General features: G+C 38.6%; 1 protein-coding gene across 2 annotated transcripts in view; it reads right to left on the bottom strand.

Moving 5' to 3' along the window:
- STK32B (serine/threonine kinase 32B) overlaps positions 1 to 20,109 on the bottom strand; it is a 170,703-nt gene that overhangs the window by 123,111 nt on the left and 27,483 nt on the right. For both annotated transcript variants that reach the window (XM_005148496.3, XM_031048464.1), the window contains one exon: positions 12,502 to 12,653. In XM_005148496.3, coding sequence (XP_005148553.1) covers positions 12,502 to 12,653 — 152 coding nt within the window. The remainder of the gene's footprint in view (positions 1 to 12,501; positions 12,654 to 20,109) is intronic.

The raw sequence follows: 20,109 nt of genomic DNA on the forward strand, positions 1-20,109 counted from the left end.
GAGACTTAAAGCAAAAAAAAAATAGATTTTAATCAGCACAACATTTTCTGCTAAATTTTCTGTTAAAACTACATTCAGCCATCTCTGTATTCAATTTCCATATACATAAGTAGTTAGGCTACATCACTAACATTTCCTATGCTGCTTTTATTACTACTATCACTGCATCAGTTAGGATTAAACCTTTTATTGGATTTGAATAGACTACTCTGTAAATAGGAGAGTCAGAATTGCAGATCAGATTGAGTCTCCTACGTTGGAGATATTCAAGGCCAGCCTGGACAAGTTCCTGTGTGATGTACTCTAGGTTACCTGCTCTTGCAGGGGGATTGGACTAGATGATCTTTCAAGGTCCCTTCCAACCCTTGGGATTCTGTGATTCTGTGATCAGCATCCCATAATAGTTTACATTTTCATAGAAGACTGCTATAAACGAACAGGCAGAAGTATAACATGTGACCAAACACTCAGACAATCTAATTATTTAAATGTACATTGCATTTTAAAGGCTAGTGACCAGAATGCAAATTGTCAGTTTTAACCATTGGCTTTGACTGATTCGTCTCTTTGCTGTCATGGAAACCGACATTAAATTAAAGGCAAAGAAACAATGGAACCTAATTAATGTCCCATGCATCTTCTGTCCAGCAGAAGTACTGGGTAGTTATTTGTAACATTATGTCAGCACCCCCTGCACGCTTGTCAAATGTATAACGGATTGTTATTAAAATAAAAAAGTATTGCTATAAATATATATAAAGACAAATAAGTTGTTCAAGATTGATAGAAAAGAACCCCTTCCTCCTCATACCACCCCAGATTACGTATTTTGAGGGATAAATGTAAAAGAACATTTTGAACTGCTCTTTCATTTAGTGCCTGCAGCCTGGTGGTTTCTCACCAAGAGAAAGAACAAACCTGCATGAGACGTAAGAGCCTTTTGGATTGCATGAGAAGAGATGTCAGGGTGTAGGCACTGGTGGAGAGAGGAATCATCAAGATAGGGACAAGGGGATGTTAAAGAAATAGTTGAGAAAGAAGAATCTCTCCTCATCACACACTACTTTGTCACCTGCTTTCTTTCATTCGTCTTTGTACTATATTATGTACTTCACTTCCAGATCTCTTTTTTTTCCCCAAAACCTCAGTGTTTGAAGAGGTAGGAGCCACCACATTTTACTTTCCTAGACTTGTACTTAGAAGAAGACCCTGCAGGCATGATGGTACACATGATGCTTTTATGTATGCTTCTCCTGCAGTTTCATGTTAAAAATTCAGTACTCAGAGAATGTGGAAGAGGGTAGAGGACAGCATGGGTCAAAGCATGTAAACTTAAGTGGAACTTTTCTTTTTATTATTTAATCAACTCTTTAAGACAGGAAATTAAGAATAATACTTTTTTTTCCCCAGGTTAATCAATGGATAGTTAGAGCATTTTGTCTTTACCACTGATTCTAGACTGCAACAAAACCCACCATGACACAAGGAAGGAGATGTTTGTTGGGCACTATCATTTAATTTCACTGTAAGTATACATCCTCCACTTCCAGGAATTATGAATGAATAAAAGAAAGCATCTTTCCAAGGTTAAACTGCATCACTTCACACACGACTAATTAAACAGGGGACAAGAGTGTTTAAGCAGGGAGCATATTGATTTCTGCTGAGGTACCACCGAACTGTCTGACTGTCACAGTGATGGGATCTCAGTGACAGCCACCCTGTGCTTTCAGCCTGGCTGGGAGCCTTGGCCATGACTCCTGCCCTTTTCTGTGCACAGGGCTGGAAAACACTGTGCAAAATGTTGCTGCCCAGCCCCATGGCATTTGACAGCTCAATTTCTCTGAAGCTACTGACAGCAGTCTTATTTTCCTATGTCATATCTTATAAAGGAGTCACACCTGCAAGGATGTAGAGGTGTTCACCCAGGGTTCCCTGCTTGAGCAGAGGCTGGACAACAATTTACAGGGCCCCATTTTTCTCTTATCCCTGGAAAGAGCACAGACAACTCAGGAGAGCACACGAGCCATGGTGATATTCTAAATTTTCAGATGTCTCCTGGGTAGAAGAGACAAAAAAGACTTTCTAAAGTGTGAAATGAACCTGTTCATTAGAACAGTTAGAGTAATGAATACAGGATGTAATTAAACCAGGCCATACTTATCAAAGGTTGTGATAATACTAATTAAAGATATTATTTCATCTGAATTGGAGTAACAGCTGTTGCCACTAGTTATGCAGTTAATGTGCATGTGGCATCAGTTGTACTAATCACAACAAAAGAAAGAGCCTCAGGCAACTCAATATTTACTGATGGGACATCCTGAAGCTGGCATATCAAAACACTATTTGAAAGGTCATAAAATCTTCTCAAATTATTTACAAAAAGAAAAAAAAAAAGAGATATTTGAAAATACTTAGTTTATCCAGCCACATTTCAGGAAATAAAATGAACCATTTCAGATTTCACCAGACATCAACAACCTTCATATAAGGAAATGGCCTGCCAGGCAGAAAACTCCAGAGAAGATTAAGAGGAACAGGAGAGGAAACCCGGGAGACTACATCTGAGCAAGCATTTCACTGTATGTCACAAGTGAGTAACAGACCTTGCTGAGCAGAAAAAGGCCTAACATGATTGATTAGGAACAGAGGCAGATGCAGTATGGAGTTGTTTAAGGGCTCAAAGGAAAATTAAATATAAGCTCACTGGCAGAAGAGTGCCAGCAGAAAAGCTCAATTTCTTCTTCAGGAATGAACTGGGTCAAAGAGTCAAGTAAAGCAGTGCTTTTTTCTCCGTTACTCTGAGTGAATCCTGTTGTGCTGTTCAGCTGCCCCAGGCTGCTGCTCACACAGCTCTGGCAAAATGCTCATCTTAGATCTTTTTACTTGGGTTGTGGAGGAAGAGCTGTTCATTTCTTGGTAGCACACCTGTGTGACATGGTCACCTCAGACCTAGTCCCAAAGCAAGAGTGCTCTCTGTGTTTCTAGATGCTCCCAATGTCATTTTCAATATTTCACTACTTTTGAAAGTCAGACTTATAACTCTTTCTATATTTTTGTATTCAAATGACTACTGCCAGTTTTTCAGCACAGATAAAATTCTTGTTTCCACTTGAACAAATGCTAGAAAATTTTATCCTTCATAAGTATCATTTTGTAATTTAAGTGATCCCAAATATGGATCAGAATCAGACTTTTGTCCTCGTTATTATTCTGTGGGAGCCTTGTTAGACACCACGTGCTGCCAGGCTTTTAGAATAGTGGTAGTACAGCTGTAGGTAGTTAGACTAAGCCCATATTTTGCTAAAAACTACTTAAATGCAGGAAGTTAGACCATTACAAATGAACACTTTGCCATTCCAGACTTCCAGATCTAGTAAAAATATGCATATGTTCACATATGAACCCTGAAACATCCAGTAAACCTGTTTCACAAAGTGAAAATTGTACCGCCTCTCAGTTCTCTATCCACTGAAGGTGAAAAATGCCTTCTCCTTTCATCCCACAGTTCATATTCCTCATCAGGCTCATTATCACTTCTGTCTGAATCCTTATTTTCTCTATCCTTCTCCCTGTTGGTGAGCCTGTGAAAGCCACAGTAAATAAGAAGAGTTACTTCTATGAATTTTATTTTGCTTATTTGTGTGCCAGCAAGACTCAATCCCACCGCTGTGGCTTTTTGCAAGAAAGAATTTACCCTCTGCAGCCTGGACAAGTTCTGGTTTAGATGGGTACAGAGAATGTGACAGGCAGAACTCATTGTCCTGATGGCCACAACTGATTTGCAGGGAAATTTAAATGGTCATCTTCTTCATAGCCCATGACCTTTCCTTGCACCTTAGGATGCAATTTGCAAAAGGTACATCATCAGTAGAAAAAGAACCTTAAATAATCCTTTATGTGGCATGTACTTATGAAACATAAGACTTAGTCTCTTCTAATGAGAGCTTTACACTGCAAAACTGTCGCTAATGTAGAAACAGGATACCATTAATAATTTTCTGAAGTCTCAGTATCAGCCTCTCACTGTGCTTTACAAGTACAATAAATATCATTTTAGCTCAATAAAATGGAATTAAGAGCACACTCAAGCTGTAAAAACCTGTAGTTGACTTTTAAAATAATAAAAGCTTTGATAAATTTTAATGAACCAAGGCAAAGCTTCCCCTAAACAGGAAATACTAAAACAATAGGCCATTACAGAGCTTCCTGCTTTGGTTCAATGACACCATTTGCCACTTTAAATCCACTCTATTTGAAACAATTCTTATAATGTAAAACTTAAATCGCTTAATATTTAGGATTTTTATTTATTTCCACCTCTTATCCCTATATAGTCAGACTTCTGGATTCTGTTCTGTCCCTTCCAGACATTAGGCCAAAAAGTCACCAACTTTGAATATTTGACAACATGAAAAATAGACTTGGCATTCTAGCAGAAGTCAAAAGGAAATATCTAACTTGAAGAGCTAACATTACCTGGAATACATAGGTGTTATTCCAATCACTATTTCAATATTATCTGCTCATTCTGTTGTGGATTTTTTGTTTTGTTTCAAGTATTGGTGCCCTGAATTTAACTTCAATCTAAAAAAAAAAAAAGGAATTCACCTATGTGTTTTATCTCGTTTAAACTTTAAACTAAAGGTATTATCACTAAAATGCCAAAAATATTCTAAAGTAAGCCAGGAATAATTTACAAGCCATATTATACCACCGATAGTCTTCAAAACAACATTTTTGGACTAAGTGTAGATCTGTAAGATCTGTTAAGTATCCAAGTTTTGCAGTGAAACTGTGAAGAACTTACTTTTATTTTGCAATGATCATAGAATCATAGAATAGTTAAGGTTGGAAAGGACATTAAGATCATCTAGTTCCAACCTCCCTGCCATGGGCAGGTACGCTTCACATTTACATTCACACTCTGGGTATCTAGAGACTATTTCACAAGACATCCGAGACAGTTTTGTAATCTGATGGCTGTCCCACAGTTGAGCTTCATTAATGAAGTGCTGAACAGCATCTTACATAGTCTTCCTTTAAGAGAGCTTTTAATACAGGCTAATTACAGTCTCAGTTTCCAGAGCATGGGTAACAATCGATCCCGCCTGCCTGAAAACAGCAGATTTACATGATGAACTAATTACTCTGTCCCTGATTATGAGAACCACTTTACCTACAGGACCTTGGTTATCAGTCTAATTACACACTAGCTATCATGTTTGGCATTCATAACCCTTAAAGCAGAGAAATTTAAAAAAAAAAAAAAGAGGCAAAAGAAGGGCACTGCTTTCCTGAATTGGCAGTTGAGGAGTCTGAAACGATGTCTCAGTGTTTTTCTTCTTTCTTTCTCATTTCATTACTCCGAGAGCCCTGAAAACCAGCTTCCCTGCAGGTTCTCCTGAGTACTTCTGCCACAGCACTGGGAGCTCTGCTTCTCTCCAAAAAACAAAATACTCATCCCTGCCACAAATGTGCAGACGATTATTGTGACTGTCTACATCACAGACCTGAGACATGGCCAAGGCTAACACCAAGCTAAGCTCAGGAAGGTCTCCATTGCATAGCAGCTATCCCCCTGTGGAAGAGAGCAATATAATAATCGCAAACTCATAAGATGAACTTGACTGAAACTGTACATGCCTAAAACAAAAGGGATTATTTTTACCAGCAGCTTGATATTCACCACTGTTTATAATAAATTTCCTCTGGCAATACAAGGTTCGTGTGAGAAAAGTTTGTTATGGGTCAGCAAATAAAAGTCTGCCACAATAAGAATGATGCAGAAGACAAGATCCTGAGAAAGGTCCCAGGGTGCAATGAGACACATGAGATGAAATATCTGCTGCAGCAGTTTCTAATGCAAGAAAGATCAAAACTTTAGCTATGCCACAGGCCAATTCCTGCTTTCAAGAGGAACATATTAAAGTTAAGTCCAAAGATATCTATTTCAAGGTGACAGCAATTTCTCATAGGCAACAATTAGTTGCCAGAACAAAATTCAATGCGCACGGACTTGAGACAGTGTTCCAATGCTGAAAATTAGTATCTTAGGGTATTAAAATCAGCACAAAAATAAATAACTGCTAGGCCATGCATTCACCTGCCAGTGAAGATGTTACAGCTAACATTCATTTAGCACAAGCATCCAGAAGTTACCAGCTGGCAGGGTTGAGTTTAACGTCATTTCCACAGCCAGAAATAATATCCTGAATATTTGCAACTCAAGACAAATCTTTCTGATATTCCCTTCTTCCAATTATCCTACTCTTCCTGCTGTTTCATCACCTTTTCCTGCCCTTTTTCCTCCATCATTATTTCTCCTAAGGCTCTAGGGAACAGACATGTTTTCAATCTTAGATATAAAACTTCCATATCTTTACCTGCTTCAGAGTTACGTTAATACAGTGATGAATTGATCTAGCTATTTGAGAAAAGTACTTACCCTTTACTCCCTCTGTAGCAAAAAGAGTTCGCCCATCTCAGCTCTGTGCAAGAAACTTAATATATCTTTCTCCCTTGATTTACACTTTCTTTTTGCCTGGAAAGGAATCTTAGAGCCCACCAGACAGTTAGAATTGCTCAGAATTACATGGCCAGCTACAATCATGACCTCAGCTAAATTCACAAAAGGAGTAAGAAATGTACAGGCTAGTTGCAAACAACCAATCTATGTTCTAACAGGAAACACCACAAGACCCCTTTTAAAAATATCATATAGTTCTTCTGTTAGATCATGAACAGCCTTTAATATGGAGTTTCATGAAGCTCAGAAAGCTGGTCATAGTACATATCAGAGAGGAAATTTTCACTCTAAATTAGGTCTAGTATGTAAGGCAAGTTACACAGCCACAACACTGCAGCCACTAAGCAAACTCACCTAAGACTGACCTAAAACACCTCCTTTTGGTGCTTGGGGGCTCTGATTCGTAAATGATGCTCCTTGATTGTTGATTTTCAGCTTTACCCAGCAGTAGAACACTTGGCCAGGTGTTCTTGCTTCCCTAAGTTTGCAAGTTTATTTACATTTCTGATACCAGTCTGAGGAGCAGAGCTGTGCTATGGTTTAAGTCTAAGGTGATTTTTCTCTCAGCCTCTTCCAGAAAGGGGACCTTCACAGGGGAGTAATAATTTCCAGTTATGTGTATGTACATGTGTGTGCATAAAACAAACCATCTTCTCTCCACCATTCTTTTTTCTCTCTTTCATCTCCACTCTCTCTTGACGACAGGTTGGGGTATTAGTTGAATTCAGAAATGCATGAACATTTTTGCTAGGATTTATGTTCTTCACTTATTCCAGTTTTCACTAGATTTGAAACTTAGACTTACTCTAGATGGTAGCAGTAATGTACTTTTGTAGATCTGTCTTACAAAATGCATATGGTTTCCACAGACTGATGTGTAGAAAGAGAATACATCAAAATATAGAGCCACTCTGAAAATACAGCTAATGCTTCTTCATGGGTTGTTAAATATATATTGTTCTGTCCATACTAGGAAAATGATCTATAAGATGACAAAAGTAAACCTTCATCCTTCTCCCTTTGCTGCCTTTGAAATTGTTCTGACAACTTAAAAAGGATATAATAGCTTTAAGCAAGGCTATGAAAAATCACCTCAATGTTCTAAAAGTTTTGAGGTGCAAAATTTCTTTTCAGATTTTTTTGTTCTACATCAGCAGATAAACTATTTTGATACACATTTTTATTATTATTATTATAATTATTATTATTTTTTTAAAAAAAAAAAACCTTCTGTCTTTTGTGGTAAGCTCTATTATTTTCAGAGCAGCCAGTGGATTACTCACATTTGAAGACAAGTCAGGTAATGACAACTCTAGCTACACTGGGACATGGAGAGTGACCTGGCTCTTGGCTCAGTCCTAATGCATGTTCTGAGAAAGATATTTAAAATATAAATCCTTTCAGGAATGCCACTCTTCTTGCTCAAGGGACATCCAGATATTTGGGGAAGGATAAGCATGGATCAAAGGCTGGATCTCCGAGGAGCACACTGTAGTATCAAGGTGGGACTGTGTTAGCAGCTGACATTTCTACAGCTCATTCATCTATGCTTGAAATACACATGATAAAAAACAGGACTGCTTTTCATTTTAAGAAGAAATACCTATTATCAGAAATGCCTCTAAGGGTGATAAAACTGGCTACAAGGCTCCCATATCTTGAAGAATTTATTCAATTTCATTTCTAAAATGAAGGTTATAAATCAACCCCAAGGCGTTCCTGAAAAACAGTTATCCTCCAAGCTATTATGAGCATTTACAGAAGAATGATTCTTTTCTGTGTCAGATGTTATGAAAGGCATCTCATACTTCAAATAATATGATTTATAAGTTGAGATTGTGAAGCTAAATTTAATAAAGCTCAGAGAAGATGCATGAGCCTCAAAAAGCTTTTTAATATATATTTCTTGGAGTTGAGATGCTCCCCTTGTTTTATATTAGCTGTTTTGCATTCTTCTGTATGATGGGGTTACTGATGGATGCCAGCAGAATTACCCACTACAAAAGGTTTGCGTTCTTGCATCGTTCTCTTTCTTTCCATGAGAATTTAGCTGATGACAGATTGCTTACACATATCTCATTACTTTGTGCAGTTATCATGCACAACTTAAAGGGCTTTCCAGTCTTCATGTTTGTTTCTTGAGTTTTCAACTTTTCTTTCTGATGGGGTAATTCCTCAAAGAAAGATGAAAGTGCTTGGTTAGTTCTTTTGGTTCCAGGAACTGTTGGGAGATTTACCACTCTGTTAACTTTATTTTGAAGATCTTGATGATTAACTTTTGAAATAAGCTGCTCTGGTCAGAGAAATCCCACCAACTCATGAAAATATTTTCATGACAAGAATTTCCTCAAAACATGTTTCCAATATGGAATTGGAATTTGAAATTTTTAATGAAAAGAAATAATATTTCATTTCAATTCATCCAAAAGAAAAAACCACAATTGATGACACTGAAGCTCATCTCACAGAAAATGATACTTTGGAAAAAGAAAAAAAACCCAAGTATTTTTGTAATAAAATTCCTAATTTTTCATTCTGTATATGTCTTTCAAACAAAAGAACAGCAGATCAGATCTAGGCTACCTACTTAAGCTTCAGTCTTGCTTCGTATGAGTGAGGATTACGGAAGGGAGAAATCAAAGGAAGGGGCAATGCAACCAAAATAAGTACCTAATTTCCCTTTCAAATCAATGGAGAAATGCAGATTTTTCTGATGACTTTTGGAGACTTATCCAGACTGGTTTAGCCAGCTACTCACTTTTCACTGACATTACAAGGGGCAAATAAGATAGATATATTTTTATATATTTGTATACTTAAACATATATACTGAATATATATATTTCTATATAGAAATGTATTTAAATTTATATATTGCTTATATATATTTAAATATCTATTTCAACATCTTGGCACTATCAGCATGTTTTGTGGACCAGACAAGTAGTTAATTTGTTTGAAGAGCAGGAGACATGAGGTCTAGGCTTCCTTTAGCATAGGCAGCCAGATCCCCAGTTCTTCACAGGCTAGAGGACTGTTGAACAACAAGCCCACAAGCTGTTTTATGCAAGCACACTTTACTACAGTTCCTCGTCTAAAGTCTGTGTTCAGCTTTTATCTAATGACAGTCTAATGTAAAAGGCACAATTAAACCATTTTGGAAAAGATGTTTTCCATGACTCACCTTAATCTAAGTCCTGCCTATAACTGAATTTCTGGTTTTGTCTAAGAGGGCTAGCGGGTTTTTAGTTCAGTGAACAGAGTGTCAGTGACTGGCTACTTATGTGGCTTCAACGGACCTCTCAGTGTCAGATCAGTACTTACTGCTGAATATCCTTGGGAATTCACTTGGAGACCCCAAATAAGTGGGGAAATGCCAATTAAATTTATTAGGCTGATGGGATTTATGAGTTTTAGTCACTGAAATCTTACCTTAGGCAGTATTGCAGAAAACTGATCTGTGCCCTTCAAGTCTGATAGAGCTTAGATAGGACAGACTGGTTCAAAACAGCCCAGTCAAAAGAATCCCAACATTTACACAGACTGCAGCTGTGTTATTGTCCATATGCCATGACATAACCATTCCTTGTTAAATTAATATTCCAGCTTGTGAAACAAGATAGAAGTAGTAGCCCATTTGTATATTTACAATGCAGTTAACAAAATGAACAGAAAAAATTCTAACTCTGAAAAGTGAAACACAAATCTAGCTGCAATTACTATGGAAGAAATGCATCTTCAAATATTTCCTTCCGTTATTATGCCAGGAATTGACTCATAAGAGGAAATCTCATGGGTTCTGCTAATCATCTAAAGTAAGTTATAGCTTCAATGTAAACGCATTTGATGCAAATTATTCTTGTGTTTAAACTGCAAGTAAAAAATGCATTAAACAGGCTGCTAATTTCACCAATAATCAATGAAAATTCTGTTGTTTTAAGAGATTATTCTGGGAATACATAAAATATGCTTAAGGAATACTCCATTTGTACTTGCAATGTTTATTTTTTCGTGACAGGAAATAAATAAAATATAAGATAAATTATTAAATAAATATAATTAATATGTTCAAGAGCTTTATAAGGCTTAGTGCTACTATAACAGATGTGACCATTATTCAAGAGTCTCCTGTGACTTTTGTGTTTTGCCCTTGTAGTTCAATAACAGAAGTAATTATTTGAAGACAATGTGTAGAACACCTTGAAATTCAGGGAAAAGCTGAAATAGAGAATTCAGAGGTCTGGAACACTGCAAGCGCAGACACTCCAGAAATATATCAGAAGATGTTTTAAATTCATTTAGGCTTGTGCAAGGTTAATTATAGCAACATTTTATGAGCCTGGTACAAAGAATGAGTCATTTTGGGTAGACTAGATTAATTTTGGGGAGGTTTGGGTTCAAGATTTTCATTTGCTGTACTAGCCCAGGGTGAGACCACTCTGGAATCAGGATTGAATCATTAGACATTTGAATATGTAATGTTTGAGGGGAACAATTCAGGTGAAAATTCTAAGTGTCAATTAAATTATTTTTGTGAAATTTTCTACAGTTTTAATTGCCTATGTCCAAATCCCTGAATCTCAGTAGAGTTTCAAATATCCCAGGTTTCACTACACAGTTGCCCACCTTTAACAGGAAGGATGGAGGTCCTTAAAGCAGGATCTCCTACTCTCATTTAGCCACTCTGGATATCGTAGTAGACCAAACAAGCTGGGGAGCACTTCCAAGCATGCTGGCTACATGGCAGGGAGCTGCTTGTGCCTCCTTAAGGAAGGGTTGCTGAAGAGCACTGGCCACGCTACATAGACCTGTGGGACACTGTGACTCTGGAAGTATCCCAGGAGCTGTTTCGGAAAGCGATGGCTCACAGGGGACAGGTGCATGTACCAGAGTACAGGTGTCTGGAACCTTGGAAAACATACTGGGAACAAATTGTTTTACAGTCACAATATTTATATATTTTTTCTTTAAACCTCCAACAGGATATTAAAGTTATCTCAAATATGATCATTCATGTAAAGTGGAGACCACTTCAGACATACACATACGATTAGGTCCTTTTTGAATGAATTTTGGAATCAAATCCTTTGCTGTCTTCACTTAAACCAGAATATAATTTGGCTTTTAATTCAGGAAAGGTGCTAAGCTGACAATGAGAATTTTTTTCATCTATACAGGTCAAGACTGAGCTAGAGGATGGCAAAAAGACTGTATGTTAGGCATTGACAGCTAAACCTTGCAAAACAGGTCTGTTTCCACTGTGACCATCTGCAGCTAATCAAGCTATTCATTAACAGAACAATTTTCATACTATAATAGTTTATGTCCCATTTCTTTTTAATTATACAGGTCATTTTTAGATAAGGGAGGAAAAGTCTGCATCCCATTACTACTATCAGCATGTAAAAGACAGCAAATATTTTAGGTTTGTGATGTAGTTGCAGCTAGTATTTACTTGATCAAAATTTTCTCACACTAATCTGTGACCAAGGCATTCAGTGACTAGCACAGGGAAGATAAGAGAAAATCCAAAGGACAAAAAGACGTTTTTCTGCTGTTCAATGTCAGCTGTTTTTAAAGAGTAATTGAGTTCTGAATTTTCTCTGTAGCAACTGAAAAAAAAATTAATAGAACTGTTGGGTTTGATATTCCACAGCCTTATAACAGGTGTTTAGTCCAGGTATTGTCAAAAAGAATATGATGAAGCTGTAAAGAAGAGCACATTTCCACATGCTGCTGTAACAACCTGGAGAGAAACCAAACCCAAAATGAAAATGTGAGTGTGATGTTTACATATTCCAATGCAAAAGGACACCTTTAAAATATTCATGAAAAACAAAACCCTCAGCAAAACCCAAATACTAAACATTTTTCATACTTTTCAGCTTTCCAGCCTTCCATAACCTGAATTGATTCATCAAAAAGGAGAAAGTAGGAGATCCTTGATAGAATTTTAAAGATTTGCTTACCATAGATTGACTAGGAAGGGATGCTCCAGGCCTTGCATTATCTGTAGCTCCCGAAAAACATTTCTAACTTCATCTCTCTCAATGCACTTCTGTTTATTCATATATTTCATGGCATACATTTTCTTGGTGTCTCTCTTCTGTACAATGCACACCTAATCAACAGCAAAGAAAAAGTTTGACACCTACAAAAAAAGAAACTCACTTGTGATTTTGAAAAAAATTAGCCTTTTATGATATTTCAGTATCTCAGATATGGACAATGCAACCTGGTAACACTTTCAAAAAGTCCACATCAGAGTTATGCAGAATGAGAAAATGAACATGAACCTGCTTCAGTGTGCACTCGCAGCCCAGAAGGCCAACCATATCCTGAGCTGCATCAAAAAGAGCGTGACCAGCAGGTCAAAGGAGGTGATCCTGCCCCTCTCCTCTGCTCTCGTGAGACCTCACCTGGAGTATTGTGTTCAGTTCTGGTGTCCTCAACATAAAAAGGACATGGAACTGTTGGAACAAGACCAGAGGAGGGCAACGAGGATGATCAGGGGACTGGAGCACCTCCTGTATGAAGACAGGCTGAGAAAGTTGGGGCTGTTCAGCCTGGAGAAGAGAAGGCTGCATGGAGACCTCATAGCAGCCTTCCAGTATCTGAAGGGGGCCTACAGGGATGCTGGGGAGGGACTATTCATTAGGGACTGTAGTGATAGAACAAGGGGTAATGGGTTCAGACTTAAACAGGGGAAGGTTAGATTGGATCTAAGGAAGAAATTCTTTACTGTTAGGGTGGTGAGGCACTGGAATGGGTTGCCCAGGGAGGTTGTGAATGCTCCATCCCTGACAGTGTTCAAGGCCAGGCTGGACAGAGCCTTGGGTGATATGGTTTAGGGTGAGGTGTCCCTGCTCATGGCAGGGGGGTTGGAAATAGATGATCTTGAGGTCTTTTCCAACCCTAACTATTCTATGATTCTATAATTCTATGATACTATGATTTTTTTGTAATAGATCGTAATTAATAAATTAACTAAACACACCATCCCTACATAAGAAGAAATGGGTACCCAGAAAAGTGGTGTACCTTTCAGAAGTTACATGGTAAAGCTGGGAGGAATACACTCCAATTACTGGAGTCACAGGCTACTTCCTTAGTCACAGAAATTTCTTCCTCCTGACTAAGAAAATCACAGAAGCATAGAAAGATAGAATGTTTAGATCTTAAACCACCTAGTTTCAACCCTTCTGCCATTGACAGGAACACCTTCCACTAGACTGGGTTTCTCGAATGACCTCATACCTATAAATCAATGCACATATCTTGATTACTGCTGCATAAGCATAGCCTATGTTCACAAGACTCTATTTCACTGAAATATCAGAATTATGCTCCCTTAAATATAGTCAGGGAAAAAGAAAAGAAGAGCAAACAAAAAACTATTGAACAGAGATTCATCACAATATTTTTGAAGTCACAAGGGACCATTACAATGATTCTCTGGCAGTAAATTTATTTGCTTGAACATTGTTTTCTTTGTTGACAAAAGTCAAATAATGTTGTAAATGCAGAAAGAAAATCTTAGTCAAGAAAACTCCCATGTAAGGCCTGGATTGTTTTTTTGCCGTAGTAGTTTGCCTTCTGAATGATGCTGGAGAGTGTCACCAGCACCACATCAAAGAACCATCACTTTAAACATGATTTCTGGCAACACAGAAATATGAGACTCTTCTGTGTCTCATCCCCCAAGCTGGTATAAATCTCATCTTCATAAGAGCCCTAGACATAAAGCAAAACTGTATCCTCAATAGGCTTTGGCTCTGAAGGTTTTTTCCTGTTAACTGATCAGCACTTTTTGAACACTCCTAGTGTGTCTTCACAGCCAAGAGAATATTAGTTGGCAATATTATTTTGGTGCTACATTTATATTACATCCATAGGCTTCAATCAGAATTTTTCATCATCAAGATCTACACAGACTGTATACTGGAAGTGTCTGGTTTAGATATCACAGCTCTGTAGTTTCTAAATTCAAGAATATTCCGGATTCACTTGGTGTGGCACTATTACTTTGTATGCATATTTATGTACATAACACACACACACACTCACATTCCCATACTATACACACATAAAATTTTAGTATACATACATTATGTCTGGCTCAGAGATCAGATTACAACAGTGACAACCAAAAAGAAATCCTTCAGTTTTTAGTTGTACTTTAAGGAACTTGCATGCTCAAAATTCAGAAATGGTCTGGAGAAACTAAGACAACTTCCCACAGCTGAACCTCTGACTTTAACAAGGTGTCATCTGGATTCTGGACATGGTGGTGAATGACCGGTGCCAGGGTAAGTACCCTAGAGAATCCTACTGCGTGATCACTTATTTCCTAAACTCAGAGTAAAGGTTCCAGGGATGTGCCATCAGCATATTTTACTTCCACCACCTTTTTCCAGTCCCTGGAAAAGGAACTGTGCCAGTGAAACCAAGCCACATTTGTTTCTCTGCAATTCTATTTCCATGAAGTGTGTCCTTGTGCTCAAATCTATTCCAAAGAGTTAATGGAGTACTTTTAACCTATAATGATAAGGTGTGATTAAGCAGAGTTTCTAATTACCTTTCCTAATATCAGGGGATGTTCTATTATTTAGATAAAACATGGATGGTAATATTTTGTCTTGATCCCGTCATTGTTGCAGAATGGAAAATACCAGAGTTTGGTTTCATTTTCCTCCTTAGGCTCCTATGGAAACCCTGGATGTTGGTGATGTCCTGAAGATAACTAAAGGATCACACTTACATGAAAAGAGCCAAGGCCATGGAAAAATGGGGAATTGGAGTTGGCCTTTTGGTGGAAGGTAACAGGTAGGATTAAAGTGGGGTTAAAGGTAGCAGGTGGGGTTAACTGAAATGGAGGAAAGGAAAAGAAAAAGCTTTTACAAGTTCTTCAAAAGAAGCAGAATTTGCAGGAGCAGCTTCTGATATCCTGTCTGAGCTTATATGGACACTCCAATTTAGTGAATCACCTTATAAAGTACAATGTTTCGGATTTTAGCTCAGAACCTAGGTCCAGAATTTCATTCACTTCCATGAATTTGCAGCATGATTTTCATATGAAACTTGGCCAAGACTGAAATGTTTGCAGAAGTCTCTTATTCCATTACATAAAAAGGCCCCCTGTTGAATCATTGACTAGCGAGACTTCTGAGAGAAGGGGTTTTTACTCAGCTGAGACTTACAGGTTTGACCAATATGGCAAATTAAGATCATATACAGCATCTGATGTAAATACATTTTGAAACACTGCTATGACTCCAGAAGGCACTCAGTTCTCTTACCTACCAGTCAAGACAAGGGTATTCAGCGCAGCTGAAAGAGACCTTCTGTTGTTAGTAGAAGCTTATCTAGCATAGAGCTTTAAAACAGAATGATAGTAAACATTTGCTAGTAATGTGTACCTATGCACATCTTTTAACATGGTTTCAAAACCAATAGGATTTTAATGAATATACTAAAGCTACTTCATACTAAAAATCAGGAAATATAAGCTGCGTCCACACTGATGTTATTGTGCAAAACACCTGACATTGCTACAACAGCACTGAATCATAATGGAGATCCTCCCTGGCAGTTCTACCTGCTGGCTGTCACCCCTTCTGAGCAGGATGTCAGTGGGCTGAAACTTTTCCACTTCTGGACCAAAGAGAGGAAAAGCCCTTGAGCTGTCCTCACATGTGCAGTCCTGGTGGAAAGTGTTTAAATTGGTTGGTTCTTGGTTTTGGTTTAAATCCTTTCCTAAGAAGTCATTTTAAAACAGGGACAAAGAGGTGCTCTGGCACCTCAACAAACATTCTGTGATGATTCATTATTGTGGAAATCTGTGCAGAATTGCCTTATTTATACATATCAGTGAGGAAGCCTGTCATGCTCACATTACTAAAACAGTCTCTTTCAATTTTTCTGAGAATATCGTCTACCAAAGCCCAGATAGTGCTCTGCTCAAACTGATACCACTGCTTCAACAGTCTCTGCAGGTGGTGCTTCAAGCCAAATAGGTGTCACAAACTCAACAGCTATCCAGCTTCATAGTCAGCATGGTGGGACAGGCACATCCATCTCCACCTATTCATAGGTTTAATAGGTCCAAGGGACCATCTCTAGAGGCATTGCTTCTCCTAAAGAGACTGTAGATGACTAGCTTGGATGTAGGCATCTCTGTTGTAGATGTTTAAAGGTAGGCATATGCATCCTCATTAATTTTCTTTGTGGTGTTTATTTTGAAAAGCCTCCTGTGAAAATATTCCATTTCTAAAGAGGGTTTTCTAATATATGAGCTGTTATCATCATTTGTATCTTTTTTTTGGTATCTGGGAGAAGATAACAACTACTTACCTTCAACACTATCAGGTTGAAAGAAATTTGACCAGAGTGTGACTTGGAGCCCCAGGGATAAAAAACAAGAAATTATGACTGCAGGGCTAAACTTCATTTTCCAGGACCAACATATGCAATTGTCCACTTCTAAGCTACCTTCTTAGACTTCCTCTGATTTCACATGCCAAAAAAATAGAGCACCTACAGATCAAGTCTGATCAGCAGAATTTGCTAATGGTTTCTGCAGAAAGCTACATAATACTGCATTGGCTGAGCAGTCAAGGGTAGATCTGGGGGAGCTCTTCCTAGAGGAAAAGATGGCAAGGGCTGAAAAATTTGACTTACTGCAAAATACAGATTTCTCCTGTTTCCCACTAACTTCAAAAGACTTCTGACTGCCTTGTGCTTGGTCTAGAATGAACAGCAGGGAGCAGGAGCACTTAGTCTGAATAAAGCCGTTTTGGTCTGTTTGGTAAATGAGTACTTAGACTTCTCAAACTACCCCATGATAAGGTTTCATGACAGGGCATGAAAAACAAGAGATGTGAAACTGCAGTCAGAGAAAGCTCCTCTGTGCAAGGCTGCTGTGAGAGCTGGCAGCTGGAACACACTTCATCCATACTCCTGTATCACAACAGCAAGTGACTTAGGTCAGTAAATCAGATGTGGCAGCTATAGCTGTGGCACTGCATGGGCAGAAAACACTCACCTAGATGTAGGGTGCAACGAGACAGAAATCAGCTATATGTTTCACAGTCAGTGTGAGAACTGACAAATCTGCTATGAAGCATGTGCCTGAAATACTGCTACCTTGACTGTTCTTACCCACATACTCTGAAAAATTAATGCTCTTAGTCTCAGCCTACAAGTAGAATTGGAAAGATTTACACAAAGAGGCTGGAGAATGTATGTCATAAATTTGGCTTTACACTGCCGGGGAATATACTTGAAATAGGGGAATTTATTCCCAGATTCCCCTGAGCAAATTACGACAGCTGGAGCAGGGGCCAAGCATCTGCTTAGTACCCTCTCATATTAACTCAAGCTAAAAAAATTGGTGGTTACACTGTCAAACAATATTAATATTCTGCAGTTGTGTGTTATGTTGCTTTTAGGATAGCAGCATATTTTTTCTGAAATACTTTGCATATTATTTAGTAAAGTACCCTCAATCAAAGCAGACAAGATTCTGGGTCCCCATCTGTTCCACACCAGTGTAATTTCAATTGCTTCAACAGAGGAAGTCATGGTTTTATACAACCAAATTTAATCAGACCTAAGTCCTATGTTTCAGCATCTTAGACAAATAGCAGAAAAAGTTTGTCCATAGGAATCATAATTTGAATTTAATTTAAGAAGGTCAGATTATTCAATGTATCAGCTCCCATGCACAGAGAACTTGAAGAAAATTGGTACTACAGTATCCCTGAAAACTAGTTGTTGCACCTGAATACCAATTATTTTGCAGCAATGAGCCTGCAATTGTGTGGTTACTGTTGCAGTAAAGAGCAATGATAATGCCTGTATTTCATTCCTAGTCAGTTTTGCACTTACTGAATGATCTTTAAACACAAACGTTTTTGCAACATTTTATTTGATAAGAATGGTGGCTCTACACAGAACAGCATGGAAAAAATTAGCCAGATGAAACATGAGAGAGCACTTTTAAAGTGTCACATGTCATAAAGAAGTAGCTACTTAGACCAGTGTTCAGCATTTTTTAATTGAGTTTTTTAGATTGTATAATTGTGAACTGAATTAGTAGGCAAATATTTAATATATGAATAAAATCTGTTTGGACAAAACTTCTGACCTGGCCCACTTCAAATGTACATGGAAAATGTACAGTCTCTCGTGAGACCTCACCTGGAGTATTGTGTGCAGTTCTGGTGCCCTCAACATAAAAAGGACATGGCACTGTTAGAACAAGTCCAGAGGAGGGCAACGAGGATGATCAGGGGACTGGAGCACCTCCCGTATGAAGACAGGCTGAGAAAGTTGGGGCTGTTCAGCCTGGAGAAGAGAAGGCTGCGTGGAGACCTCAGTGCAGCCTTCCAGTATCTGAAGGGGGCCTACAGGGATGCTGGGGAGGGACTATTCATTAGGGACTGTAGTGACAGGACAAGGGGTAACGGGTTGAAACTTAAACAGCAGAGGTTTAGACTTGATATAAGGAAGAAATTCTTTACTGTTAGGGTGGTGAGGCACTGGAATGGGTTGCCCAGGGAAGTTCTGAATGCTCCATTCCTGGCAGTGTTCAAGGCCAGGTTGGACAGAGCCTTGGGTGCCTTGGTTTAGGGTGAGGTGTCCCTGCTTATGGCAGGGGGGTTGGAAGTAGATGATCTTGAGGTCCTTTCCAACCCTAACTATTTTGTGAATCTGTGAGTATGAAGTTTTGGACCACGCCAAGCACAAATAGCTTAAAGGTGTTCAACAAAATTAAAAATAAACAAAATATTTCCTGTTAAATGTGAGGACACCAAAGCAGAAGCAAAGAGCTGCCTCCACCTACCTAGCAAAGGAAGGTCACTGAAGCCAGCAAGGCTGCTTATAGAGTATTGCCAAATACCTCACTTGGATACCACTGTCACTCTTGCTGCAGCTCACAGGTCTGTACCAGTATCCATATGTACATATACATACACTACCTATATATACATGGACCCAGAAGTGGAGCCAAGCACTCAGTGAGTGGTGACACACCATTTTATCGTAGCTTATATGTCACTTGCCTTGAACAAAAGAACCACTGGCTTAGAAGCTGTGTAATGGCTTCAATGGTCCTATGCAGGCTCAAAACTCACCTTCTTTATTTGCTATTGGCCTCCTACTGGGGTGTAAGCTGAGCTCTCTAAGGACACTTTTGAAGTGAGCCTGGTTGTTTCCAGAAAAAAAGAGTATGTTTCTCTTGTCTCACACCCATTTCCTGCCCTCCTCACAGCTGCTGTGATGTATCTTCACTTTTGCTGGGGAAGATGCTACAGTGCATAGAAGACCACACCTGCTCTTAACATGTCCCTGCCAAACAGGATGTACTAAGGCAGCGGCTTAAAACAAGAAGCCACTTCTCAGAAAGACAAGCTCTTCAGATACAAAGCATTTGAAACCAAATGACCTGGGAATTCCTGTAACAGCCAACATTGCTACTGTGAATTGAAAATGCCAAAGGAAAAGGCAGGGAGCTGCTTTCTGAAGCTATCTGGGAGGGACAGAGAATAGCTGATGAAACAGTCAGCCCCAGT

This window comes from Melopsittacus undulatus, chromosome 7 (assembly GCF_012275295.1).
Source record: "Melopsittacus undulatus isolate bMelUnd1 chromosome 7, bMelUnd1.mat.Z, whole genome shotgun sequence".
Classification (NCBI taxonomy): Eukaryota; Metazoa; Chordata; class Aves; order Psittaciformes; family Psittaculidae; genus Melopsittacus; species Melopsittacus undulatus.